Raw genomic sequence first — 26886 nt, forward strand, 5'->3', positions numbered from 1 at the left:
ACAAAAAGTGTCCTCTGTTCTGCAGTCGAGGAGGCAGGGACCCTCAATCTCTGGGAGACGGTCTCCTTTACCCTTGGTCCACGGGACTTCTTTACCTGTTCCCTCCCCTACCTCTGCTTCTGAAAGTGGTCCACAAAATACTCAGAGACGGCGCAGACTGCATCTTAATAACCCCATGGTGGCCAAGGCAACCTTGGTTTTCAACAGTCCTCGAGTTATCAGAAGGAATATACCATCAATTCCCTCCGACTCAGGACCTCCTCCTCCTCTCCGACTCCCCTCTCCTACATCACGACATACCACAATTTAAACTGACGGCATGGAGAATAACAGCTTCTCCACCCGCGTAGCGAACGTTCTGTTGAATTCCAGGAAACCTACTACATGGAAGTCCTACAATTATAAATGGCGAAGGTTTTGTTCTTCCCTAGGTGATGACACCCCTCGAGCTACCTCAGTGGGTCTCTAAAGAGTTTTCCAATTCCTCCTCTCCCTAGCTGACTCGGAACTTTCCCATTAATTGTTACGAGTTTATTTGGTCGCCCTTTCGGCCTACCATGTTCCAGTTGATGGATGCACACTGTTTTCCCATCCATTTTTGAAACGTTTTTTAAAGGTTTTATTGCCTCTCTACCCTCCTGTCAAAACTCCAGTCGTTCCCTGGGACCTTCCTCTAGTTCTCCGCCAGCTCACGAGGAAGCCCTTTGAGCCGCTCGCAACATGTGACCTCAAACTCCTAGCATGGAAAACGGTCTTTTTAATTGCTGTCACCTCAGCTAGAAATATTGGCTTTCCGACATGATACACCTTACCTGTCATTTTTGCCAGATGGAGTCCGCCTCATACCGGACATTTCCTTCCTGCCGAAGGTGGTGTCAGAGTTCCACCTGCAGGTGGAGGGTCTTCCTCCCTGATTTCTTCCCAAATCCAACATCAGCGGAAGACAAGCTATTACACACTTTAGATGTGAAGCGAGCTCTCCTGTTCTACCCCAATAGAACACGCCCAACGAGACGAGACTCACAATTGTTCGTCTCTTATGCACCAGCAAGGCTGGGGACTCGCATCACAGCTCAGCGCCTGTCAAAGTGGATTGCGGGGCTCATCCATCTCTGCTACCTAATCGCCAAACAGCCATTGCCTGGCCCTATCAGGGCTCATTCTACCAGAACTGTGGCGACTTCCACTGCCTTCCTCCAGGGAATTCCCCTGACGGACATTTGCAAAGCCGCTACATGGGCCACGCCTAGCACCTTCATCAGGCACTACGCCCTAGACGTCCGTAAGAACACCAATACCAACATGGGACGTCTCATTCTGTCTTCGGCTACACAGTAAGGACCTGCCAGCACCCTCCTCCAGGTAGGCCACTGCTCGCTAATCTCCCATGGGTGTGAAGCACAGAGACCACGTCGAAGATAAACAGGTTGCTTACCTGTTTATGGTGCTCTTCGAGTGGTCATCTGTGCATTCATGCCACCCGCCCTCCTTCCCTGCTGTCAGCGTCTACATTTTTATTTATTTATTATTTATTTATTAAATTTATACCCCGCCCTCCCCCGTAGGGCTCAGGGCGGCTTACAGGGCGAGAAATTTTGCAATAAAAACATCCTATACATTTAAAACATACTATACAGTTTAAAAACAATCTCAATACAAATAAAGTGCTCAATAATCCTCAGTTCCAAAACCCAGAAAGATGACTGACCATATCCAAACATTCCCGGTAGGCATTCAGTGGCTTCAATATTAAGATGTTAAAAGTTCAGATGTTCTTTCCTAGGGCCTTTTCCACCCCCCTATGATGACAATATAGCAGGGGGGGCGGAGGCCCTGGTGGAAGAGCTCCGTCTTACAGGCCCTGCGGAACTGCATCAAATCCCGCAGGGCCCGGATCTCCTCCGGGAGCTCATTCCACCAGGTAGGGGCCGCCACTGAAAAGGCCCTGGCCCTTGTAGCGACCAGTTTTGCATCTTTGGGGCCCGGCACAGTTAGCAGATTTTGGGCCTGAGACCGTAGCGCTCTTGGGGGAACATACAGGGAAAGGCGGTCCCTAAGGTAGGCTGGACCCAGACCATGTAGGGCTTTATAGGTAAGAACCAGCACTTTGAAGCGAATCCGGTACGCTATTGGCAACCAGTGCAGCGCTTTCAGCACAGGCTGAATGTGGTCCCTTCTAGAGAGACCCATTAACAGCCTGGCCGCAACTCCGAACCCCAGACGCAGGCACCAAAGGCACCCCATCAAAAGTCGGGAGAGGGAGCCCCAGTCGTGTCCCGGCCTGACTCAAGCCCAGGACCTCCGTCTTCGCCGGGTTTAGTTTCAATCGACTCAGCCGGAGCCAACCAGCCACAGCTTCAAGTGCCCGATGCAGGTCATCGGGACTCGAGTCCGACCGGCCAACATCGAATAGAGCGGGGTGTCATCAGCATATTGATGACACCCCGGCCCATAACTCCGGATAATCTGGGCAAGGGGGCGGATATAAATGTTAAATAGCATCGGGGACAACACTGCCCCCTGCGGTACCCCACACTCAAGGGGAAACCTACGGGAGCGCTGGTCCCCGAGAACCACCCTTTGTCCCCGACCTTGCAGGAAAGAGGCAAACCATTGAAGGGCAAGCCCCTGAATCCCCACGTCGGCAAGGCGATGGATCAGCAACTGGTGGTCGACAGTGTCAAACGCTGCCGACAGGTCTAACAACCCCAGTGCCGCCATACCGCCTCGATCCAGCTGTCTCCGGAGATCGTCAGTCAGGGCGACCAAGGCCGTCTCGGTCCCGTGGCCCGGGCGGAAGCCAGACTGGAAGGGATCTGAAGCATCCTCCAGAAAGCCCTGTAACTGTAACGCCACCGCCCTCTGTATAAGTTTGCCCAAATAGGGCAAATTAGACACCGGCCGATAGTTGGCCAATTCGGCCGGGTCTAGAGATGGCTTTTTTAAGAGAGGGCGGACCATCGCTTCCTTGAGCGCAGTCGGGAAATGCCCCTCCGAGAGGGACGTGTTGACAATGTCCCGCACAGTGCCTCGCAACCCCCCAGGACTCGCTTTAATGAGCTAGGAGGGGCACGGATCAAGGTCACATGTAGTTGGGCGTACAGAAACGAGCAATCTGTCCACTTCGTCCAAGCTGACTCTAAACCCAGTCCCGAAGACGTGCAAGGGGCCTCAAGTTCACTCACTGTCTCAATTGTTGCGAAGAGGTCACGGCGGAGCCCCAAGACCTTATCTGCGAAAAAGCTCGCGAAAGCCTCACAGCCAAATTCCAATTCCTTAACTTTTTTCTCGCCCTGAGGCAAGGTTGTCAGATTCCGAATTATACTAAATAATTGGGCCGGGCGCGAGCTCGCAGACGCAATCTCAGCCACATAGAAATCCTTCTTAGCGGCCTTGACTGCCATCTCATAGGATCTCATAAACGTCCTATAAGATGTTCTTGTTGCCTCGTCGCGAGCGCGGCGCCACCGTCTCTCTAATCGTCTAAGTTCTCGTTTCAGCGCCCACAACACCTGGGTGTACCGGGGGCGCGCCTAACGCGAGTGCAAAGAGGATGCCTGGGAGCGATCTCGTCGATGGCCGCGGAGAGTCGGACATTCCAGTCCTCCACTAGCTCATCCAACGAGCCGCCAGGGGGCCTTGGATCCCGCAGAGCCCACTGGAACCGCTCCGGGTCCATCAGGCTCCGTGGGCGAGCAAAAATACGCTCGCCGCCCATACAGGGTTGAGGTGGAATGCTCAGATGGGCCTTCAGGGCCAGGTGGTCCGACCATGGCACTGCCTCAGCAGTGATCCGGTCCACCTCCACTCCCTCTGCAAAGATCAAATCGAGCATGTGACCAGCCCAATGCGTGGGGGCCGATACCAGCTGCGAGAGTCCCAGTGCCGCCATGGACGACACCAGGTCCGTAGCCCGGCTGGAGGCCGCGTCCTCAGCATGGACGTTGAAATCACCCAGGACAATTAGTCGAGGGTGGTCCAACGGCCAGCCTGATACGGCCTCCAGCAGGGACGGCAGACTATTGGCCGGTGCATTAGGCGGTCGGTACGCCAGCCAAATCGCCAAACTCTCCTCGGCCCCCAGCAGCACGCCGACACATTCTAAGCCCGCGATCTCTACCGCCGGGAGTGCCCTGAAGGAGTAAGCCTCTCGAATGAGGATAGCTATCCCTCCCCCCGCCCCCTATTCCGCGATTGGTGAAGGACCAAGTAACCTCGGGGGGCTAACTGTGTGAGAGCTAAGGTCTCACCCTCCCTCACCCAGGTCTCAGTCACGCACGCCAGGTCCGCCTGATGTTCCGTCACAAAATCCCGTAAGGTTGTGACTTTGTTGTTAATGGACCTGGCGTTACACAACACCAATGACAGAGGGGGGTCCATCCTGGCCCCACTGCCAGCCACCCTTGGGATGGGCCGTAGGCTGGAAGGACACCGAGCTCTCCTATTTCTCTGTGGCCTTCCATTAACACTCTGCCTAGGCCCACCGCTGAACTTCCCCCTCCCCAAGAGCACCGGAATCTGCTGCTCAAGCATGATGTTATACCAGTGGCCGTCTACAAGGCTTCAGACCACCAAACACACTACACAGCAAGAGGGTCTGTCACCACAAATTGGTCTCAGACAGCCGCGTCACCAGTCCTAACAGTACAATTATACTTCAGTTACAATTACAATTTCAATTTCAGGCTGCTCAAAACAACACTACATTAATATCAGTTCAGCTGAACACATCAATCACCTTCACCGACAGTAATATCCCTGTTCACAGCCAACCGACAAACTTTCCAACAACACCCAAACAGCCAGGCTAACACAGTATCTCCTCACACATTCAACTCAATCTCCACACTGGTGACCCTCTCACACATCTCTCCCTTGCTAATCGCCAGAGGGCTATGCTGGATTCAGCCCTCTGCATGCAAGGTTCCCTTTTATGTCCACTAGAGGGCCCTGCTGTTGTAAGATCTTCCGGCCCTCCGCCGCTCTCAAATCAGCTGGAAAAACCCGGGCTCCGTCAGACATACGCAGGCTTCGCCAAAAGGGCACAGCGCACAGGACAATCCAGCGTGGGCCCAGCAGACCCGGCCCCACTTGTCCCAGCTTAATCACCCTCCGATCCAAGACTCCCGAGCTGGGCCTCCCACTCTGCCAGCCGGCTCCAGATCGTCTCCGCCGGGCTCTCTGCGCTGCCGCCCCGTGCTGCACTCCCGTTCCAGGCCCCCGCTCTCCAAACCGTCGCTTAGCCAACAGGCTCCTCGGCCACTCCGCAGACCACCCCAGCGTCTCCAAGGGCCCCCCGCGCTGCCCCGCGGCACCTCTCGGTAAGCCTTGGTGGTGGTTCTCGTGCGGTTTGTTGATCTCAGGCCGGGAGTCCTGGGCTGGGGGTCCTGGGCCGCTCCAAGGGAAGACAGACAAAGGTACAGGGGAACTCGGAGGGACCTCAAAGATGAAGAAAAGAGCACCCACCAGGGCCACGTCACTCCGTACTTCTCTTAGTCCAGCCGGCCCCGCGGCACCGGCCAGCCGATAGCTGAGCCGGGGAGCCTGTAATCCAGACCGCGGTTCCTGCGCAGCCGTTGTTATCCATAGGCCGCGCCGGAGAAAAATGAAAAATAAAAGTCTCACAGCGCGGCAAGATATCCCATTCCTTATCGAAGGCTTGCCCAGCATAGTCCGTGGATGGGAACAGGGGTCGCAGGTCTTTATCCCCCACAACTAAAACTGGCAGAAATTTAATACTGCCTAGTCGCTGAGGAGCTTGAGCACCCGAGCTCCTCCCGACGCCATCTTGTGTGTTGCACAACAGAGGCCAGCTGTCAGTGTAGCAGCCCTCACTGCCAGCAGGGATGGCCAAGAGCCCTGCTCAGCCCCAAGGAGGGGAGGGGGCAATGGCCCAGCAGAAGTTCCCACATGTAGAGAACCAGAAATGCAAGAAAGATTGATGCAAATCAATAGGGGTTGATTTGCGGCGGTTTGAAGGAACTGGCGGGATGTCCGCGCCCACCCCTCTAAGCATGCGCGGTGGGGTTCCTGCGCATGGCCGAGGTCTGGGCGCGAAAATCCGTTAAAAGAGCTTGCTACAGCACCGATCGATCCAGCGCATGCGCACTGGATCCCATGGGTGTGAATTCACAGATGACCACTCGAAGATCACCAGTTACAGGTAAGCAACCTGTTTTTTTTTCTTGTTGGCTTGAGCCATGCATACTAATGATGTCTGTGTCTGCTGTGTTGAATGTCACTGCTGGCAGAGCAGCCTACTGATCTACATGGAAGTATGTCTCTAAAGAGGTTTTTTTTGTTCCAAATGTTAAAACAGTACTGCAGATGGTCCAGTATAAATTGCACGTCTTGGTTTTCTACCTCCACCTGCCAGCAACTTTTTGACCTGTAACATCTTGAAACAGAGTATCAGAGCACTCAGTGCAATATGTATGGAGCTGAATATCAATAAAATTCTGAGATCAGAATGGCACTGCTAGGAGTGAAGCAATCTACTGATTTGTTTCCTCACTATTTTTTCCCTCTCATCGTTCTTGTTTACCATTCCATTTTTGACTTTTCCCTTTCTCTTTTAATGTATTTCACAGAGACCAAATGAGAGGCTCTGCACGCTGTCTGAAAGACCAAGGGAAGAAACAATACTGTTGGACGAAACCCCAGTTAGTATTTTTTTTAATTTGACATAATTTATACCCAGCCTTTCTTCCTACTGGGGACCTAAAGCAGCTTATATTATTATCCCCTCCTCCATTTTATCTTCACAACAACCCTTTGAGTTAGGTCACCCAGCAAGCTCCCATGGTAGAGCAGGGAGTCGAGCATGGGTCTTCAGTGTTTTCTGTCTACGTTGTTTCCATTAAAGTTTTGTCCCATGTGTTGATAGAGTATCCTATTCGTTATTCCCATTTTCATAACTATTCTCTTACTTAGTCACTTGCTGCAGTATTTGGTTAATAAGTTAAATCTTTTCTGTTTGCGCTACCTTCACACCTTGTACTCAGCCTTACAGCAGTGTATGTTCCAATTAAAGAGGGAGCTGTCCAGGGCAGGAAAGGTGCGCTGGACCCTCCCCAGAAGTCCTTGAACCAGAGCAGTAGCAGCCATCCAAGGCTCTTGCCTGCTCTGGAAAGGAAGGAGGGTGTGTGTGGGGCTGGAGGGCTCCTTGGAAGGGACTCCCCATCCATAACAACAGACCCTAAATGGCCTCACCCCTACCCACCTAAATGGCCTCACCCCTACCCACCACAAGGTATCAAAGGAATAGCTGAATATACATGTGTTATGATGTCTGCATACTATTCTGAAAATTTGGAGTTTTTTCTCTATTAAATGACAAGAAGATAAGCAGCACCTGGCAGTTCTTATCTCTTGCACTATGCTGTTTGCAGAACTCCAGATACATACCTTTTGTTTTTTACTTACACCTCATCTCACTGTTACATTTTTATAGCCCCAGCAGGTCTCTCCTCCTCTTCCAGCGCAACCAGTGAGTGACGTCAAGTTTGAGGTTGGAGATCTGGTCTGGTCCAAGGTGGGAACATATCCGTGGTGGCCCTGCATGGTTTCAAGTGATCCGCAACTTGAGGTTCATACCAAAATTAACACAAGAGGTAAGTAGTTCTGACTGCTCGACAGGTTTGATGGAAACTTGTTGTGAATGGCTATTTAGCAGTGTCTCTCTTTAAACTCAGATTTGTATGTATGTTTTTAGCTGTATAGCAGCGCAGTATTGCCTGATCAGTAATGAAGGCTAAGCCAAGTCTGGGTAGAAAAGAGACTGGTTGCAATTTAAAAACACACATACAAAACTTGCCATTTTTGTAATGTATTTTAAGTTCACCATAAGCACCCGGCTTGTATTATCGCAGGCCTGGTTTATACATGCAGCAGAATTAGGTGGTAGAATTCTGAGGTGGTAAATGGACTGCAGGTGAAAGAACTCCCTCACACATGATCTAGCTAATATCTGCTATGGTTTCTGTTGTTTTCCTCCCTCTTGAAGTAGAGAGGAACTCCAAACTAACCCTGGCTCCTTTAATCACATCTCCAGCAAGTGAACAAAGCAGGTTTTCCCAGCTTTCACCAGTATTCTGTGTCAGTAAAATCTTCCCTGTCACAGCACCTGCTCATGACGTGTGCCAATAACTGTTAATGCTAAGGAGATGTAGACGCTGATGTGATAATGGACCCGTAACAGCATGCATACACTGAATCATGTCACAGTTCCAATTTTCCTCTACCTTGTATAGGCGCTACATGTCTGCATGTGCCTAGTTTTTGCACATCATGAATGTGCAGTATCTCCTCCAGTGGAAAAAGGATAACATGGAACATTTTGAATTATGTTGTCTGTGAAATTCAGAAGCTGAGCAGAATGCTTTCTGTCCATTTCAGGTGCACGGGAATATCACGTTCAGTTTTTTAGCAACCAGCCTGAGAGGGCATGGGTACATGAGAAGCGGGTACGAGAGTACAAAGGACGCAAGCAGTATGATCAGTTGGTGGCGGAGGCTGCTAAGCAAGCCAATCACTCTGAAAAACAGAAGGTGTGTACATTCTGAAATGAATCTGAAATTGTACAGTTTATTTTACTCATGGGACGGTAGGTTAATTAACTGTTTACACTGCACCTGATTATTTGTTGACTGCATTAATATGATTGACTGACCACTGACTTTTCACATGGCCCCCAAAGGAGCTTCTACTGTGCTCTTTGAGCTTGTCCTCTGGGAGAAGAGGAGCACATGGGTAATGACAGGAACTTTGAGGCAGAAGGCAGGCAGAGAACATGACATGGTCCTAACCAGTCCTGGCATATGTGGCCAATCATGCTGCTCACCATAGTTTGCCTTTTATATTGAATGCAAGACTGAATAAAAGTCACAAGCATGTAGTATCAATAGGATATGTTAAGACATCTTTGTCAGAGAGATCGGGGGTTTTGAGAACCTGGAAAAACAGAGAAAGGCAGTGTTAAAGATCATTTCAGTCCGTCTTCTTTTGGATAGTTCTTGAGGGCTAAGGTATTCTTGTACGTACGTTGGGGTATCCATCTGTTAAAATGCCTTTTTTATTTGCAAATGTAAAGTTATTATTGGCCTCTGTTCTTTTCCCATGCTAGCATGTGAAAGTAGTCCTTTACTGCAACTGCTCTCTTCATTTAAATTTATTGCCATGTGTTTAAAAATTATGTATTCTGTGTACTTGATGGAGTTAGCAGGAATTCTGTGGAGCAGCTGCAGCCCAGGCATGTTGAGGGCAAGGTTAGGCAGGTTGTGGACATGGTTGAAAGAGGCATGCACATTCCGCAAGATAGAAGCCTCATTTCGTAAATCCAAAATAACTTTTTAAACTCCGTTTTCAAAAATTCTGCCTGCCCAGTTGTAAGGAATTTAATCATTCAGGCTTCAGGTTCTAAGGTGATTGGACCTTTCTTCAGAACTTTAAGTGTTGTTGGGATTCTGGCCAGTGTTCCCTCTAAGTTGAGTTAGTGTGAGCTAGCTCACAGTTTTTTAGCTTCCGCTCACACGTTTTTGTCTTAGGATGGCTCTAAAGCAAACTAATTAACACGGTAGCCAAATCACTCACTCACAACTTTAATGCCAGTAGCTCACAAAGTAGAATTTTTGCTCACAAGACTCCACAGCTTAGAGGGAGCATTGATTCTGGCCTATTCAGAATGTGCTCCCTCTGATGATTAGAGACAACTGTGACCAGTTTCTGTTACTTGAAGATTCAACCTTGGGAGACTGTTTTACAGAGTCTCTATCTCTCCTCCCTAGTTTCTTCTCAAACCAGATCCTAATTAACTGGTCAGCCCTGATTGACCATTGAGTTGCTGGGTGATGTACTGATCGCTAGAAAATACGTTTTTTAATGTGCATAGAACAGCTCATTTTTTAGCCTTCGTCACCTTGGCACACTGCTGCGCTATATCAGCTGACTACAAAGAAGGCCTATATTCCGTTGGATGGGTAAGACGGATGATTGAAGAATGCCATTTAGAGACGTCTGATGGTAGCAAGGTCTAAAGTTTTCGGGTAGCCAGGTTTTATGTAGTAATAGTGAGGGTATTTGTTTTTGATATTTTTTTGCCTGTGACTGAGTGGTTTATGCTTTGCAACACTCCTTAATACATTTGATTTACATTTCAAGCCGTGTCTGGAATCACTGACTCAAACATAGGTGCACCCCAGAGCAAACCCTGAGAGTGGAAAGCCAAGGCCTTGTAAAGGCCCTCACCCTCACAAGATAAAACAAGGAGAGGATGTCCTGCCTGCCTAACTCCTAAAGTGGCTGTTTTCAGCACCCAGAATAGGAGGCTTAGGACCTCTTATCCTTACACCAGTCCATCCAGCAGCAACACTTCTGAAAACAGTTTGGTGAAATATATTCTGATTGTGTCATTCCTAGCCCAGATGACATCTGAAGAAACTGTGTGGTTGATCAGGTACTTGAGGTGATCACCTAGTATTGCCATGCTTGGGATTTGGGGGCCCAAACATGGCTTAATATCAAGTCATGAAGAAAGGCCAGCAGTGCATTGTGGATGCATCACCATCTGAGTTTTCTTTTAATTTCCCCATCTTTCCTCCACAGTGTGGCTTGTCTTCCTGCAAGCCATGAGAGGCTACAGCTACATTTTCAGAGAGATGTTCTTAACACATATTTGTCATAGCTAGCACTGTTTGAGTATGATCTGTGAGTGGAAATGAATCAATGCAATAAACCCATCTCCTTTATTCCAAAGATTCGCAAACCAAGGCCACAGAGAGAGCGGGCACAGTGGGATATTGGCATCGCCCATGCTGAGAAGGCTTTGAAAATGTCTCGGGAAGAGAGGATAGAACAATACACATTCATCTATGTAGATAAAGAGCCAGAGGAGGCTTTTTCAAAAGCCAAGAGGACTGGTGTCCCTAAAGTGGAGGCTAAAAAGAACCGGAGATCTAAACCGTCACCTAGTGCTCAACCAGAAGAGACCAATGAGGTTTCAGCGGTAACCTCCTCACCCAATACCGAGGTGCGGAGGCATAGTCAGAGAAGGCAGTCTAGTGTGGAAGAAGAGCCTCCCCCTGTGAAAATAGCATGGAAAACTGCTGCAGCCAGAAAATCCTTACCAGCTTCAATAACCATGCACCAGGGAACCTTGGACCTTCAGAAATGTAATATGTCACCAGTCGTTAAAATTGAACAAGTTTTTGCTCTTCAGAATGCTGCTGGGAATGGAAAGTTCATTGATCAGTTTGTTTACTCTACCAAGGTAAAGACTTATTTATGTATGTGATTTATGAATTATGAGGTTTAAACTTGAATGTTTTCTGGAGTTTCAGAGTGTGATCTTAGAAAGCAATCTGTAGTATTTTGGCTGAGGCTTTTGCCTGTTAAATGTCAGAGGTTCCATTCACTTATCCCAGGCTGGTTGCTTTGTAGAGTGATGTATGTGACAAATCAGGTGGCCTTGCATGGTAACTGCCTAGTCTGAGCTGGATGAAGGTATCCAAAAAGCCAGCAGCTCTTCTTCCAATCCCAGTTTTAAATGTTTATCGATGGGGATTGTGATCTTCTCTTGGATAGATTTAAGTGATCTGTGCCATTGCTAAAAGTCCCTGTGAAGCAACGGAATGCAGTTCATAGCCACAGTTTGTGGCAGTCAAGGAGCTGCCAAACTCCTTTGCTCAAAAAGAATAATTTGCAAAACCAAGATTGCTTTCAGTGGTGTTAAAGAACTGCCTCTATTGTTAAATTACAATCTTAAACCAAACCAACTGGTAATATCTGGTTCATCAGTCACTAATCTGCAGGTTGTGGTATTGGTAATATTTTAATTCTTTTAATTGTTTTTGACCTTGCAAGTTGTCACCAGGCATTTCTAGTTCAGATGTCATGAACTCAAACATCCAAATGTCAGAGATTTCTACATGTGTTGGGGCTTCCTCAGCTTTCTCCTGCATTTCTTGGGTGCTTTTTTCGTGACTGTGATTTCTGAAATGAAAATCCACAGTTTAGTGGTAGTGTGCCAATTTTCATTGCTGACTGTAGTTAACTGTTACAGAAATTGCAGCAAACCAACCAAGAAGTAGAACCTGTGTGTAAGTGGGATAGTGGGAATGGGGAGAGGATAGGAGAGAACACATAATTTATTTTTTACTTTACTTTTAAAATTTATGTTATTTATAGTTCATCTTTCTCACTGAGACAAGGCAGATTGCACAGTGTAAGTCAATGCAGTCAATAGGATAGGACATCCAGTAAGCAATGTAATAGGATAAGGATTGCAGAAATTAAAACCAAGTAAAAGTCTGAGGCAAAGCTGAAACAAAGCATACGTTTTAACATGGCATAGTAATAAAGCAGACATTTTGTAATAGGATAATACATATAGCATTAGATAGTATGCACTGTACACTGTAGTACAGTTCACGGTTCCTTTCCCTGTATTAAACTATCTATCTGAACCATTCCATTTTGCTAAAATCCCATTGCCTTGGGGGAAAACGCCCTCCGAATACTTCAGTTTCACATAGTTTGTAGAATGTCAGGAGACTGGGAGCCTTCCTGACCTCATTAGGCAGGCCATTCCATAAGGTGGGGCCATAACAGACAAAGCATGTGTACAGGCACTTGTTGATCTTGCTCATTTGGAGGGTGGCACCTGCAGAAATCCCTGCTCAGATTAGTGAAGCTCTCATGGTGGAATATAGGGGGAGAAGCGGCACCACAGATATGAGGGTCCATGAAGGGCTCTGTGTATGATGGCCAATATCTTGAATTTCCACAGTCTCCAGACATTGATTTGGAGATCAGGGTTGTGACATCTGAACTGCATCAGTATGGCAATTAAGATTATAATTTGGATAAAAACTTGTTTAAATGATGCACCAAGAGCAGGCACATTAAGAATAAATTCAACAAAATACCCATGCTGCTTCCTCATAGAACTGTGCAAGTTAGGTGCTGTTTTATTGGAAAACTGGAATATTCACTCCATATACAAAAGCGAAATATCAGATGGCTGAGGAGAAGCTGCTGGTCACCATCACTTTCATATCTTGCTTGTGAGATTCTCAGAGCTGTCTTGTTCTCATAAATAGAATGTGGTGTGGTAAAAGCTCTGTCTGGACTGTCTTGCACTAGAGTTTAAGGCTTGCATGTTTGTTTTTTAAGAGAAAACCTCCCTGCATATAGAAAACTAGGAGTTCTCACCTAGCCAGCCTTCCCTGTGACATGACTAGCTTCCTGTATGCAGGAAGGGCTTGTTTGGGGGTTTTTTTGTATAGAGGAACAATCAGTCATGTGAAAACAAACAATTTCCCTTCCACCTTTCTCCTGGCCAGGGCGAGCCGTGGCTAGCAGAAAGGGGGGGGGGAATCCCTTGGGAAGGGACTTCCCTTCCACCTTTCTCCTGGCTGTGGTGAGCCACAGCCAGCAGAAAGGTAAGGGTGAAGTGTCCCTGGGAAGGTACTTCACCCCTTCCATTTAAACCCTCCTTTCTGTTCCCCGTGAAAAGCCACCGGGAGTTAAAAGCAGGGTTTAAAGGGCCCTGGGCCATTTAAATCAAACAGTTGAGCGGTGGGGAGCTCCCAGCCGCTCAGCTGTTCCTCATGAACCACCAAGAATTATGCTAAAATATGTAGTAGTTCGTTCCAGTTCTTCAGTTCATAAACTCCGGTTTGTGAGCTCTGAACAGGCCAAAGTTTGTGATAAACTTTGGTTGGTCAGCCGGTTCATACCCATCTGTAATACAGGGCACAGGAAAAATGCATGCATGTATGCCTATGCTGTTCTCACATGCACAAGATACCTGAAGAAGTATCTGAAGAAGTCCGCGTGCACATGAAAGCTTATACCTAGAAGAAAAGATTGTTGGTCTTAATGATGCCACTGAACTCAAACTTTGTTCTACTGCTTCAGACCAACACAGCTACCCACCTAAATCTATATGTATGTATGTACTATAAGTGGCTCTTACTGAGTGCTTTTCTCATGGGTCAAAATAGTACCATGAATGTGAGGCTAGCACTTATATGCTACCTGCCAAACATTTGGGGTGGGCGTTGAGGTTGAGTGATACCCACTCCCAGTACTTTTAGCAGAGTTAGTGGGAAACACCACACATGCATTACATGAAGGTTTATCTGCACACTTGGGTTGGGTGGAACTTCTGAGTTATGAATATGATAGCTTGTATAGAGACACTGAACATTTGAGGGTGCCGCTTCTTTCATAGTTCAAGTAGTTAACCTGAATTTGTCTAGTAATTACTGACTTTTATCTTCATTATATATAACAGGGTATAGGAAACAAACCAGAAATAATCATCAAGGGGCAAGACAAGGTCACTTCCATATCAGTCCAGCGAAACGAGCGAACCTCATCACAAAGTGCAGCATCTCCTGAGACATCTTCTGGGTTGGCAAGTAGGTAAAGTTTGTGGCTTCTGGGTTACATCCAAGTAAACATAACACTTTTAAGAGGACTCAGAACTAGGAAGGTCTTCATCATGTAACAATCATAAGCAAATATTTAATTCAAAGGAACAGCTGAAATTTATTTGGGGGTTAGTGTGGTTTAAAGCCCTTGTGCTGGCCCCAGTTCAAGTTAGGTAGGAGTTGTTACCAGTGTTTCCTCTAAGCTGAGTTAGTGTGAGCTAGCTCACAGTTTTTTAGCCTCTGGCTCACTCATTTTTGTCTTAGCTCAGGAAGGATAGCTCCATATCAAACTAATTTATGCAGTAGCCAAATCACCTGCTCACAACTTTAATGCTAGTAGCTCACAAAGTAGAATTTTTGCTCACAGGGCCCCATAGCTTAGAGGAACATTGGTTTTCTATTATATATTTATAGACTGTCTTCCAAGGAAGCTCAGGACAATATACATGGGACTGTCTCGTTTTTCTGCATGTGGTGTGGCTGGTCCAGTGTCACGCTGTGAGCCTCTTGATTAAGCAGTATTAGAACCCAGTGTTGGTTGCCCAATACTGAAATCTGTCACTCTTCATCCAGTACATAATGACTGTCTTTAAACTACAAAATATTAAATATGTATTTACTTGGAATACTTATATCCTGCTTTTCTCCCTGCAGCTAGTGCCTGGAATGAACCATCTGTTGAGTCTCAGCAAACCCAAGACATATTGTTGTTTTGTCTGTCTACAGTATAAATAAGCCAAATAGACAGACAAAACAACAATATGTCTTGGGTTTGCCAAGATTCAGCAGATGGTTCATCCCAGGCACTGGCTGCAAGACACGGGCTGCCACTCAAGGCCTTGTACCTTTGGACATCCAAGTAAACATAACACTTTATAGTCTCCTGCAGGGAGAACTCGGTTGCTCCTGGCTTGCTGCCAGCATGATCTTCTTCACTCTGCCATCCCACTTCCCTCGCCCATCTTCTACCCCACTGATTCCATACCTTGTTCCAACAAAAAAAGAGAGAACAGTTGGTATATGTTTAGGAAAAGAAGGGATATCTCTTCCCCAGTAATATTAGCCAGTTGGAAATTATGGTTTTTCCAGTGCCCCTGAACTTTCTTGATCCCTCTGGATGTTTAAGAGTATTTTTAGGAGTGTATTATAATCTATTTTTATTCCAAATTGCCTCTATGCTTGTTTCTTTGGACCTTTAAGTAGTTTAAGCTCTGATAGGGATTAAGCCATACAGTCAGATATCTTTGGTTTAAACACAAATAATGATCATGACCTTTCTAGGGTATATTGTTGATCTTTTGAGGTAGGGGTCCTAATTCTAATGTGATGTTACAGACTAGACAGTGAATCAACTAAGAATATTCAAGTGCTGAGCAGAGTCTCTGGAGATGGAAAGAGATAAAAAGGCTGGGATCATATGGGTAGAAGAGGTGGGGATTTGGCGTAGAATGTTCCTGTCTCCATCCACACAAATTATCCTGTCCCAGATCTTTTATCTGGAAATTTGGGCAATAGAACCTGAATGTACACTTGTCAGTTGGCCTGTGGTCCTTCATATGAGAAGAGATAACTTGTTTCTGGCTGCCTCTGGACATTCAGAGAAAGACAAAAGGGGAAAGGGGAAAAAAACCCAACCTGAAAATCAAGTCAGGAACCAAGAAGCTGAGCTACTAGAAAATAAAATAAAATACAACTATTTATTGCACAGTGCATGGAATTTTAGGATTAAAAATGACATATCTAGGGTACCATTAAAAACTCAGATCATAGTATACAGTGACAACATGAAGTTGCATGTCCAATAACAGAAAATCACAACAAACCCAAAGGGTCCTTTGGTTAATATCTATGTGTAATAACCATTATTGTGATTTTCTTTTATTGGCTGTGCAACTTCATTTTTATACTATGATCAGAGTTTTTAATGGTACCCTATATATGTCATTTTTAATCCTAAGATTCTGTGCACTGTGTAATGAATAGTTGTATTTTATTTTATTTTCTAGTTGCTCAACCTCTTGGTTCCTGCCTCTACACATTCAGCCAGAGGAGGAAATAGCAGTGTATCCGCAGTAACTCATAAACTGATGGAAGCACCAAACCCAGGCTGACCTTTTAGAAATGGGAGAACTCCCTCAAAACCTCCTACTTCTTGAATTCAAATGTGGTCATATGTTTAATGTCATGTCTTAAACATTAAGTCTTATAAAGCACATCATTTTATAAGGTATTTTACATTGTTAAAGCCGAAGATTAAATGAGACTTCATTCATTTCTGGCACAGTCAAACTGACAGTTTCTCTGAAAACAGTGGGCATCATGGCAGAGCATAGCAGTGTTCTTGCAGTGTTCCTGTTTGTTTCAGCCAGGACTGTGCAGGGGAAGATGTTCCTTGTTGCTTCCCTATGTGAGCAACAATATTTGCATGTGCTTAAATCTGGAAAAGGACTGCCCTCTGTACATTACTGGTGAGATTGTATTTTGTGAGGATATTGAATTTTGCTCTTTTCCATGATGCTTGTTGTTTTTTCATGTGTTGCTCCAAACCTGCTACAACAGGACTAAACCCTGGTTCCTTATTTTTGTGTCCAGGGATGATCTGGACACACGGGAAGTTTGTGATACAGTGCCTCTGACATGTTCCAGATGCCTTTCCCTTGCCCCTGAGTGACCACAGAGAGTCCTTATGAGCCTGTTATTAGGGGACAGAATTCAGACAACTTTGAGGTGTAGGGTGTCTCATTCTAGAAATTAAGTAGACATTCTTAAGAGTGCGCTTACTTGAGCATTGTGGCTTTGATCATTCTGTATCTGCTGTGGTTTTCAGGATTTTTAATGTATCTAGAGAAAGGTTTTGATCTGGGTTGAGTGAGTTGGGCTTTTCATATGCCACACAACAGTAGAGTCTAGTGCTTAAGATGGAGGGTGGTGTCAGACACAAAGTCTCTTAGACCATTGGTCTTCAACCTTTCTAGACCCAGGGGCCCACCTTTAACCTCCTGTGACAGCCTGGGACCCACTGATCTGCAAGCAGTGGTAGGAAGTCTTGTGACATTGAAGAGGAGGAAGAGCCAGAGTCTCTGAACCTGCTTCTGCTATAGGGGAATTTTCTCCACTGCTGAGTGACCTCATCTTGCTGTCCTGCTGTTCCTCTCAGTGTGCATGCAAAGAGAGGCAGGAGGCACGATGCCTTTGCCCTCCACATATGCACAGTAACAGCTGGTCCTGCCAACAAAGTATGATAGCTCTATAAGGGCTTGTGACCCAGCAAGTGGGGCTCTTTGACCCACCTGACAGTGCCAACCATTGGATTGAAGACCACTGCCTTAAAGTATCTCTTCTGTGTGTTTGATGTTCAGTTCATTCTACAGTATCCTGAAATGGTGCAGCAGGCTATCAGCCATTGCAATAATTAACTTTTCTCTGTGACCTAAGGATTCAAGCGTGCATACAGAAACAGGAATATGTTATTTATAAAAACCAAAGACATGCAGAAAGCACCTTCTAGATAGGTCAATACCCAGAAATAATATTGAGAACATATTGAATCCTTAGTAGTGGGTAACCTTGTAAAATGTAAACAAGATCAACGTAATTTTAAAGGGTTCTGAATATGACCAATCACTCCTTCCCAGTCATTTAAATTCTAGCCTCTCCCATTTATCTTCATATTAAAGCTGGTCTTTTCCCGAACTCAGGACTCTCCCTGAAGCACTGAGATGTATTGCCTGCAGCCAGAACACCAGCTGGCAGATTAAAGTCTATACACTCAAAGAAGAATGTAGCGAAATCAGGACTTTGCTATTGAACGTCATCCCTCATTGAGGAAAGAGAAAGAGACTCCTGTAATGGAAACCGTTCTCTTCCCTCAGGTTCTGTAGAAAAGAAGCAACAGAGAAGATCAATACGAACTCGCTCAGAGTCTGAGAAATCCACCGAAGTTGTGCCAAAGAAGAAGATCAAAAAGGAGCAGGTTGGCTTCCTCCATGTAGAGAATTAAAATATACTGTATTCATACTTCTTGTGGCTTTATATCGGTGCCTTTTTATTTTCCTTCCCACCCACTCCTTCATTCCCCCCCCCCCATTGGGTTTGTTTTCGGACTATCCTTCCTGAACTCCCACCCACCTACCGTCAGTAAACATTACTGTTACTGGTATCCCTTTACAGCATCAGTCATGCTTTGGATAATTAGGAACTTGGTGACACAAGACTCGGTGGCACAATGAAGCTGATACGTTTGCATTTGCAACTTCTGTTGTGAGCAGGGCAGTCATTATGTTTCAATGTTTTCTCTTTGATGGAATTACTACCAGCATCCTTCTCTTCTTTTCCTTGGTTTGCTGCTGGTTTGTATTGAGATTTTATGGTTTTTTTTAAGCAAAGTTAGATGGATTTGTTTGGTTACTCTTGAAAATTGACTCTAAGCACAATAATTATTTTTTAAAAAGCTTATTATGTTGGCAGTGCATAGGGAAGATTATCATCTTGGGTTGATTTGTCTTCTCTCCCCCCCCCCCCCTTCAACTACAACCAACACACGCATGGGCATTCCTTTTTAATGTGGATGTCAGAAAGGCAAATGTTGCTTTTAAAAATAGCCTGGTCCAAGTGAAGAATGATAGGCACATTGAATGGGGGTGGCACACATGCAGTTCGAGGATTTCACAGTTATAAAGAAAGTTATCACAATTGCTGGTTTGTTCATTCAACACTATCCACTTTTTTCCATTTAAAGGAAATCTATCTTAAAACGCGGAGATTTTGTGTAACAAAACATTCCGTAATCCAGTTCTTTAAAGGGTACAGTTCTGATGGCAAAGTTCTTAAGATTACGGTTCCCATGAACCTTAAGCATGCTAAACATTTTGTTTCCTGTTCAGCCAGGAGGCTGGAAAGAACAGCTTCATTTTAGATTTAGTTCTGCTGCGCCTGCACAACAGTTTTTGCCTGGTTGAATTTTCAAAACAGTGGAGAAATAGCTTAAAGGAATATGATTTCAATGCAAGTTTTTCTCAAATCAAATACTGAGTATATTTATCTATTAAATACACTCTTGGCATCAGTTGTTGGAACGTCCCCTTAAATTACTTTGTAGTAATTACATAGTTTTAAGTAACCATGGTGCAAGAACCAACAATTCATGTCACCATTCCCAGATAGTGTTGCCTGCTTTATACTATGTAGCTAAATAAAACAACATAGTATATTGTGCTGTTTCTTTTCCAGGAAAACCCGTTTGGCTAGGAAAACTTAACGGTCAGCAATGGACTGTAATGCAGAAGCTTGGATATGTTATGTGTTCAGAAAGGCATACTGATATCTCTAGGATTTTACAACCATACTTGTTTCCCAGAGTCAAGCTTTGTTGCAGTGAATTTCCAAATTTATTTTGCATCTTTTTGGTTTAAAAATTATAACTGGAATTTTTAATACAAATGAGATACTTTAATGTTAATTCTGTTGCAGTGAGTGGTAGCGAAAATACAAGTGATTGTCTAGATTTTATATTTGTATTATCAATTGTATCCTATACAAATCCTTCTATTGTATGTTTTTATCCATTGTACAATGAAATAAAATATTTTTAAAAAATTATAGAATAATCCTTAATAAATATTTATGAAACGTGTTTCTTACATGCATACGTAACCAACACTGTGGAGATTATATATTTTTTCAAATGACAGATTTTAGTCTAAAAGCAAGATTTTAGCACAGAAACCGCTTGCAACCACCAAATTCACATGTGCTCTGAAAAAAAAAAACGCTCTCCAATGTAGGAGCCAAGACACTGATCACGGGGGGGATCATGAAGTGTTTTCGCCAGGTCACCAGCTTGTCTGCCTAAGCGTTGTTCCAATGTTGCGTTTCTAGCTGTATAGAGACCTGCAATGCACTCTCTCTGCCTCCTGCCCCTTTCTGCCTTTGCGGCACTCTATACAGAGAAACAGCCCAGGGCCTCAGAAGCTCAAGTGCTTGCTGGGCGGAAGTGCCTTTTTAAAGCAGGGCAGTAAGTTTTTGCATCACATGTAATCTGAGTGTCATGCTTCTCTCTATTTTCTTAGCCATTGTGGGGGTTTTCTGTAGCCCAAGGCTCGGATACTAAAAAACCCTCGCCTGCTTCTTGGATCAAAGATAAAGCCATCCGATCACTTAATGCACAAAAAGGAATGATTTGACGTAAACGCAGACCTGCAATGTCACTTGGTATTCAGGGAAGGCACCCTCAATTTAATTGTTACAGGTGGAACAGAAGAATCTTACGGGATGGGAGGTGGGGGAGGAGATGGGCTGGGTTGACAGTGTGGGTTCCCCAGTATGCTAATTTCTTGCATTGCAATTTTTTCTTTTATACTAGGGAGCAGGAAATTCCTTTATTAACTCTTCATTTTCTGTCCAAACAGGTAGAAACAGTCCCACAGACAGCCGTGAAGACTGGACTGCAGAAAGGTAAGTCTGGCTGCTACTAAACCAACATTTTGGGATTACGGCCTCATTCATCAGTGCCTTTCTATGTAGCATAAGTATGAGGCAGTCATCTGCTGTTGTAGGCACTCTTGCCCCAGAGCTGACAACTGCCTGTCCTGCAGTGTGGGAATGGGACCTAAGTCATCTTCGTTCAGGTAGCTTTCATGCTGCTTTACAGAGAATAGGAATAGTTACTTAGGGGAATAAGGCAGGCTTTCACAAATGTCATCCTACTCTCAAGACATTTTGATTCCCTTCCAAGTATTTAAGACAAAAGAGTGGCTTGCTGGCTGGCCCTATTGCTCACAGCTCACCAACAAGCAGATCAAATTAAAAGGGAAAGAACGGGGGTCATTGGACACATGAGCTTGCAGCACGAATGTAAAGGTCCTTTGAAAGTTGGATAAAAACAGGATTTCTCTCCCTTGCCCTCCAGCAATAACAGTTAACACAATGGGCCTTTGCATTGATTTGGAAGGGCACTGAGGGAGTTGGCTGTAGGAGAATCATGCAGCTTGTTCTGCGAGCCCATGAAGGTTTTTGTTTCTACACATCAGCGTTCTCCACCACATGGTAAACTGCTGTTATAACTGTAGAGACTATCCAGAGCAGTTTGTTATTTGGCAGGGAGGTGTCTGTTCATGTAGTGTAAGTATGAGGCAGTCATCTGCTGTTGTAGTCACTCTTGCCCCAGATCTGACAACTGCCTGTCCCCCACACCCTGACTGCTGAGCTCTGGGCAGGATCTTCATGCAATCTTGAAATTCAGCAGTCTGGTTCTGTGGCACAACTACCATCTAGCAATTAATTTGTATATGCGTGATAGCATTATATAGCATTGAATGGTACTACAAATGGAACTTTACCCCACTATCCCTTGGCTGTAAGGGAGAACAAAGCTTTTAACTCTCTATAGTATCTTGGAAAAGGATGGGGGGGGAAATGGTTCAGGCTCAGACTCTGCCTCATTTCTGATTCTCTTTCTGGGTACAGTACTCTATTAAGGACTCATTCAGGCCACTTTCTGCTCTCCTCTTCTTTGTTTTTGTTTCTATTTTTCAATTTATGTTCAGTTGCCATCTGTGTTCTGTGCTTCCTGAAGGGCAAAAAATGTGTTTGGGCCTTTTTTGTTGTTTCTGTTTTTCCTGGGTCTTTTGTTATTGTTGTTGCTATTTTTCAGTTTACAAACCAATGTTTTTACTGCATATGTGGAGATTCCCCTGTTTCTGCAGAAGCCTTTTGATGTTTTGCGGGTGATCCCATGGCAGTTTCCTCCTGATAAGCACAGGACCATTGAGTTTGTTATTAGATAGCATGAATGAATGAGTTATTTTCATGGCATAGTTTAGTTTCTTTTGAAAAAGCTTTATAGCAAGTGTGGAGTCCTGCAAAGTTTCCCCCTTCGCACTTTTGTCTCACTCAATTGTTAACAAGTTTGAGAGATTTTTAAAATTAATTCCAGTGTATTGTGTTAAGGTGCCAGTGAGATTTCAGATTCTTGTAAGCCTCTAAAGAAAAGAAGTCGTGCCTCAACAGATGTGGAACTGACTAGCTCAGCATACAGAGATACATCCGACTCTGATTCAAGGGGACTTAATGACTTACAGGTAAAATATTTGAAGTGTCTTTATGGGCTGTGGATCTGAAATGAGCAAATAGAAATCATACTTGATTTTGAAAATGATAGTGCTTTTCTTAGAAAGTGGGGCAGAAACGAACAAGGTTCCATGTAACCTGTGATTCTTCAGTAGTGTAGAAGAATCACAAAATATGTTCCAAGTTGCAGGGTTCAGCTGTCTAAAAGTCATAGCTTTTATTTAAGGAAAGCAAGGGTCTAGTTCTTCCAGCTGCCAAAAGGTGCTTGCATGTTTGGGCATTGGCTGCTGGAATTTCAGAAAAGCTGTTGAGTAAAATTTTCTAAAGTGGAGTTTCAGCTTCTTCATCTTCCTTGACTAGCAAAATAAATTATGCAAAACAAGAGAAATTGTGTTAAAATTTATGCAAGTAGCAGAATCCACAGTTCTTGTCACACAAGTCACTTTAGTATAGTCCCTGCCCTTTAAGCACAGTTTGAAGAGCTCCCCCCATTCAGTGTTCCCTCTAAGCTGAGTTAGTGCGAGCTAGCTCACAGGTTTTTAGCCTCCGGCTCACGCATTTTTGTCTTAGCTCAGGAAGGATGACTCCAGAGCAAACTATTTTATGCAGTAGCCAAATCACCTGCTCACAACTTTAATGTCAGTAGCTCAGAAAGTAGAATATTTGTTCACAAGACTCCACAGCTTAGAGGGAGCATTGCCCCCATACTTTTTTTTTAAGTCTGGAAATTACAAAGCACGTGTTCTGGGTTGTCATAGAATAAAAGCTAGAAGAGTTCATAGAAAATTCAATGTATATGAAATTGGTTTTTAAATATATTTGCAGTAATCCTTAATCGTAGGTAGTCTTTTAAACAGTTGTGGGTTTTCTTTTTCAGGGGAGCTTTGGAAAGCAGTCAGACAGTCCTTCTGCTACAGCAGATGCTGATGCTTCTGATGTACAGTCTGTGGATTCTAGTTTATCAAGAAGAGGTTCAGGGACGAGTAAGAGAGACACTGTGTGTCAGGTAGGTAAGAGGTGTAAATGGGCTAGGGGGTCAAGGTGTTGTCCTGTGCACCCTCACCGAGGAGCAAGTCTTGAGTCAGTGAGACTTACTTCAATAAACATGCATACCATCAAGCTTTGATGTAAAATCTGTGTAGTCAGGACAGAGGGGCACCATGGTATGTTATATTAAAATACCAACATGGCTTTGAAAGCTATTTAGCTAATGCAGATAAATTCTATTCAAGAAATTCTTTTGCCCTCCTTAGGATCCAGCTAATGCTGTCCAGTGTTTTAGATGGCAGATACTATAATAGGGCTGTACTTTCATTGTCTCTCCATTTGGAACACTTATAAAATTGAGTCTTGTTCAGATTCCCTATAGCTGTGAGTGCCTGTGATAAAAGATTTTTCTTGCTCTGTTAAAAGACTCTGGGTACCTTACAGCAGGGTGCTGTGGTGGCTCAAGTGGTTAAGACGCTGAACTGTCGACCAGAAGGTCGGTAGTTCAGCAGTTCAAGACCGGAGTGCCACATGATGGAGTAAGCTCCTGTCTCTGGTCCCAGCTCCTTCCCGCCTAGCAGTTCGAAAGCAAGAAATTGCAAGTAGATAAATAGGTACCACTTCGGTGGGAAGGTAACAGTGTTCCGTGCACCTCGGCATCTAGTCATGCTGGCCACATGACCACAGAAACGTCTTCGGACAGCGCTGGTTCTTCGGCTTGGAAACAGAGATGAGCACCGCATCCCTAGAGTCGGATTCGACTGGCTTTTGAGCAAGGGAAACCTTTACCTTTACCTTACAAAAATAGACCTTTTGCTTGCAGCTGACAGCAAGCAAATTAACACAGAAAGTTACATTATTAGTGACCAAAATGTAGCTGGATTTTGTCAATCCTCGATCACTGGATTGTCATCCGAACCAATCTAAGGCTTTTTGGTGATCTCAGATGTGGGCAGTTGTTTCATCTTGATTTTAGGGTGTGTTTATTCTGTCTAAATTTGTGTATTAGTATTGTAAATTATTGTGTATTGTTAATTTATTGTGTAAATTTACAAAACACAAGTAATTACAGTACAATCCTAACTAGATTTGCACCCTTGATTTAACCAGTGTTGTTCCGTTTAGTCTGTTTGAGTATGAGGCTCTGTGGGTCTGCAGTTGTGTGACATAGTAGAAGTTCATGATGTGCTATACAACCAGTTGTTGGCTTTTGTTCTTGTTTGTTTTTTAATAAGGGACATTCCCTCAAAATACAGATGTATCCGATAACCTCTACTTTTAGTCCACTCGACAGCAGATATTAGTCTGTAAAGAGAGTTTTCAGAATTTCCTTGCTTTGTATTTTAATCAGGTCTGCAGCTGGACTAATAGCTTGGAGATTTGTAAACTTTACCTTAAAAATAAGTTGAAGCCATTATATCCTTATCAATCAGTTTAGTTTTCTTACTTAGACATTATGTGCTTGTTAAAAGGGGTTTTTTGTGCTTGTTTAAGGTTTTTTTTTGGGGGGGGGGGCTAATTCACAGTGGAGTAAATTACTTTTTACCAGCAGGTGGTTGCCAGCTGCACTTGACCTCCTTGTAACAATAGAGCTATTCTGCCTGAGTTTCATCTCTAGTGAATCACTTACTTGATTTGTTGTAGGCTGGCTCATGCCAAGAGGCAAACACTTGTATGTGAACACAGGTCTTAAAATAGATTTTAGTGGGTTTCATTTTTAATCTAACATTTTAATCCTGCCTTTCCCCCTAATCTAGGCCTCTAAGATTACATCCAGAATTAAACATTGATGTGTCGCAGGCCTAAAGGCAGATGAGAATCCCTGCCAAACACTCTCAGTTGCTGTTTATTAGGATTCTTGATGATCTCAGGGACCATCCATAAAAGCATTAAAAGAACAGCAGCTTGGGGAAAGGGATTTGGAAATGCCTCTGAGTGAATAAGAAAATAGAAGGCTAGAAGGGTAACTAGGAGAGTGGGTAATATTGTGTGCATGATATCCTGTTAGGGAAGTTGAAGAAGGAAGTCACAAGACTGTAATGGAGGTATTGTGCACTGCAGGAGAATTGGAGAGTGAATAAGATTGCCAGGTCCAGCATCCTAAACTTTGAGACTGGTGATGTCTCACTGGATTGCCATACTACTGTTAGTACTTCCATACACCTCTAGGAATTGTACCATATGGTATCTGTGATTGGGTGTAGTCACAGCTGTGCGGTTTTCAAGTGACATGGACTGTTCACCCCGCTAAACAATGAAACTATAATATGGAAATAAAACTATGGGTAAAATGTGGCTTAGCTATTAGTGCTAGATATTTATCTCCAGTCTACATGTGCAGTGCTAATCACCAGTGGGCATGCATTGAAATATTAGAAGTAGTTGCTGAGTGTGTGAGCTAGCTCAGCTGACAACTCTGAGGTTTCAACCTGCGGTGCTGAGTTCTTGACAATGATCCCCAAAGCTTGTCTTGTGGTCAAAGACTGAGAAATGCAGCCCTTAGAGTTGACAGCAGGGAAAAGGTGTGAAGCATTATATAATATCCCGGGACTGGTACAAGTTGTGTCACAGAGTATCTGTTGGCCTGGTAATGAGAGGACTGTACTAAATGCTGGGGCAAGAACACCATTCTGTAGAAGGAATGTTTTCTGTGTATGCCGTATCTGCATGTGCATGTTCTGGTGGTCCAAAACCTGGGCCCCTAGGAGTTAGGCCCCACTTGTGAGAAGACCTGGACATGGGCCTCCACAGCCCAAAATCTAGTCTTGTTTTTGCCTGTAGAACATCAGGTTGGATTTGAAGAGAACCAAGTTGAAATAGGGGCTGTAATTCTTAATGGGTACGACATGTTCTTTCTTATCATAGAACCAAAGTGAAATTCTGTTTGCTAATTATGTTGGCTGGTATGTTGTTAGACATTTTTATAGCACATTTCAAATGCTCGCAGCATTATATCCACCAAGGGTACCCAGGCTTTTTTAGACTTTGGGCAGCTTTGGAATTCCAACATAAGTAGTATCGGTGCAGCCTCAAAATGGCTGCCATGGGAGGTGGAGGCATGCACACAGAGGAGGCTCAAGTGCAGGGTAGAAAAGAGGTGATTTAAAAAATACATTGGGAAAGGAGAGTGAGAAAGAATAAAATCAACACTTTGGTGGCAGCTGCTGCTGAAACAATGTTATATTCATCTGCACAGTCATTCAGATTTCCAGTGGCAGTCAGAAGCCCTGATGGACAAGATCCCACGTGGCCCCATCCACTTTCTAAAAACACTTGGTGGGCACCAGGAAAAGGTGTTGGTGCCATGGCACCCATGGGTGCAGTGTTGGGGACCCCGATAATATACTGTCTCATTAACAGTAGCTCTATTGCAATATTACCATTGCAGGCCATTAGA

General features: G+C 44.6%; 1 protein-coding gene across 1 annotated transcript in view; it reads left to right on the plus strand.

The window, feature by feature from the left end:
• WHSC1L1 (Wolf-Hirschhorn syndrome candidate 1-like 1) overlaps window positions 1-26886 on the plus strand; it is an 82486-nt gene that overhangs the window by 9198 nt on the left and 46402 nt on the right. The window contains exons 2-10 of the mRNA XM_015414191.1: window positions 6591-6662; window positions 7454-7613; window positions 8398-8549; window positions 10754-11266; window positions 14297-14423; window positions 18308-18408; window positions 20843-20888; window positions 22383-22513; window positions 23380-23508. Of these exons, the coding sequence (XP_015269677.1) occupies window positions 6591-6662; window positions 7454-7613; window positions 8398-8549; window positions 10754-11266; window positions 14297-14423; window positions 18308-18408; window positions 20843-20888; window positions 22383-22513; window positions 23380-23508 (1431 nt within the window). The remainder of the gene's footprint in view (window positions 1-6590; window positions 6663-7453; window positions 7614-8397; window positions 8550-10753; window positions 11267-14296; window positions 14424-18307; window positions 18409-20842; window positions 20889-22382; window positions 22514-23379; window positions 23509-26886) is intronic.

Source organism: Gekko japonicus, unplaced genomic scaffold, assembly GCF_001447785.1.
Source record: "Gekko japonicus isolate JY-2015 unplaced genomic scaffold, Gekko_japonicus_V1.1 scaffold9, whole genome shotgun sequence".
NCBI classification, from domain to species: domain Eukaryota; kingdom Metazoa; phylum Chordata; class Lepidosauria; order Squamata; family Gekkonidae; genus Gekko; species Gekko japonicus.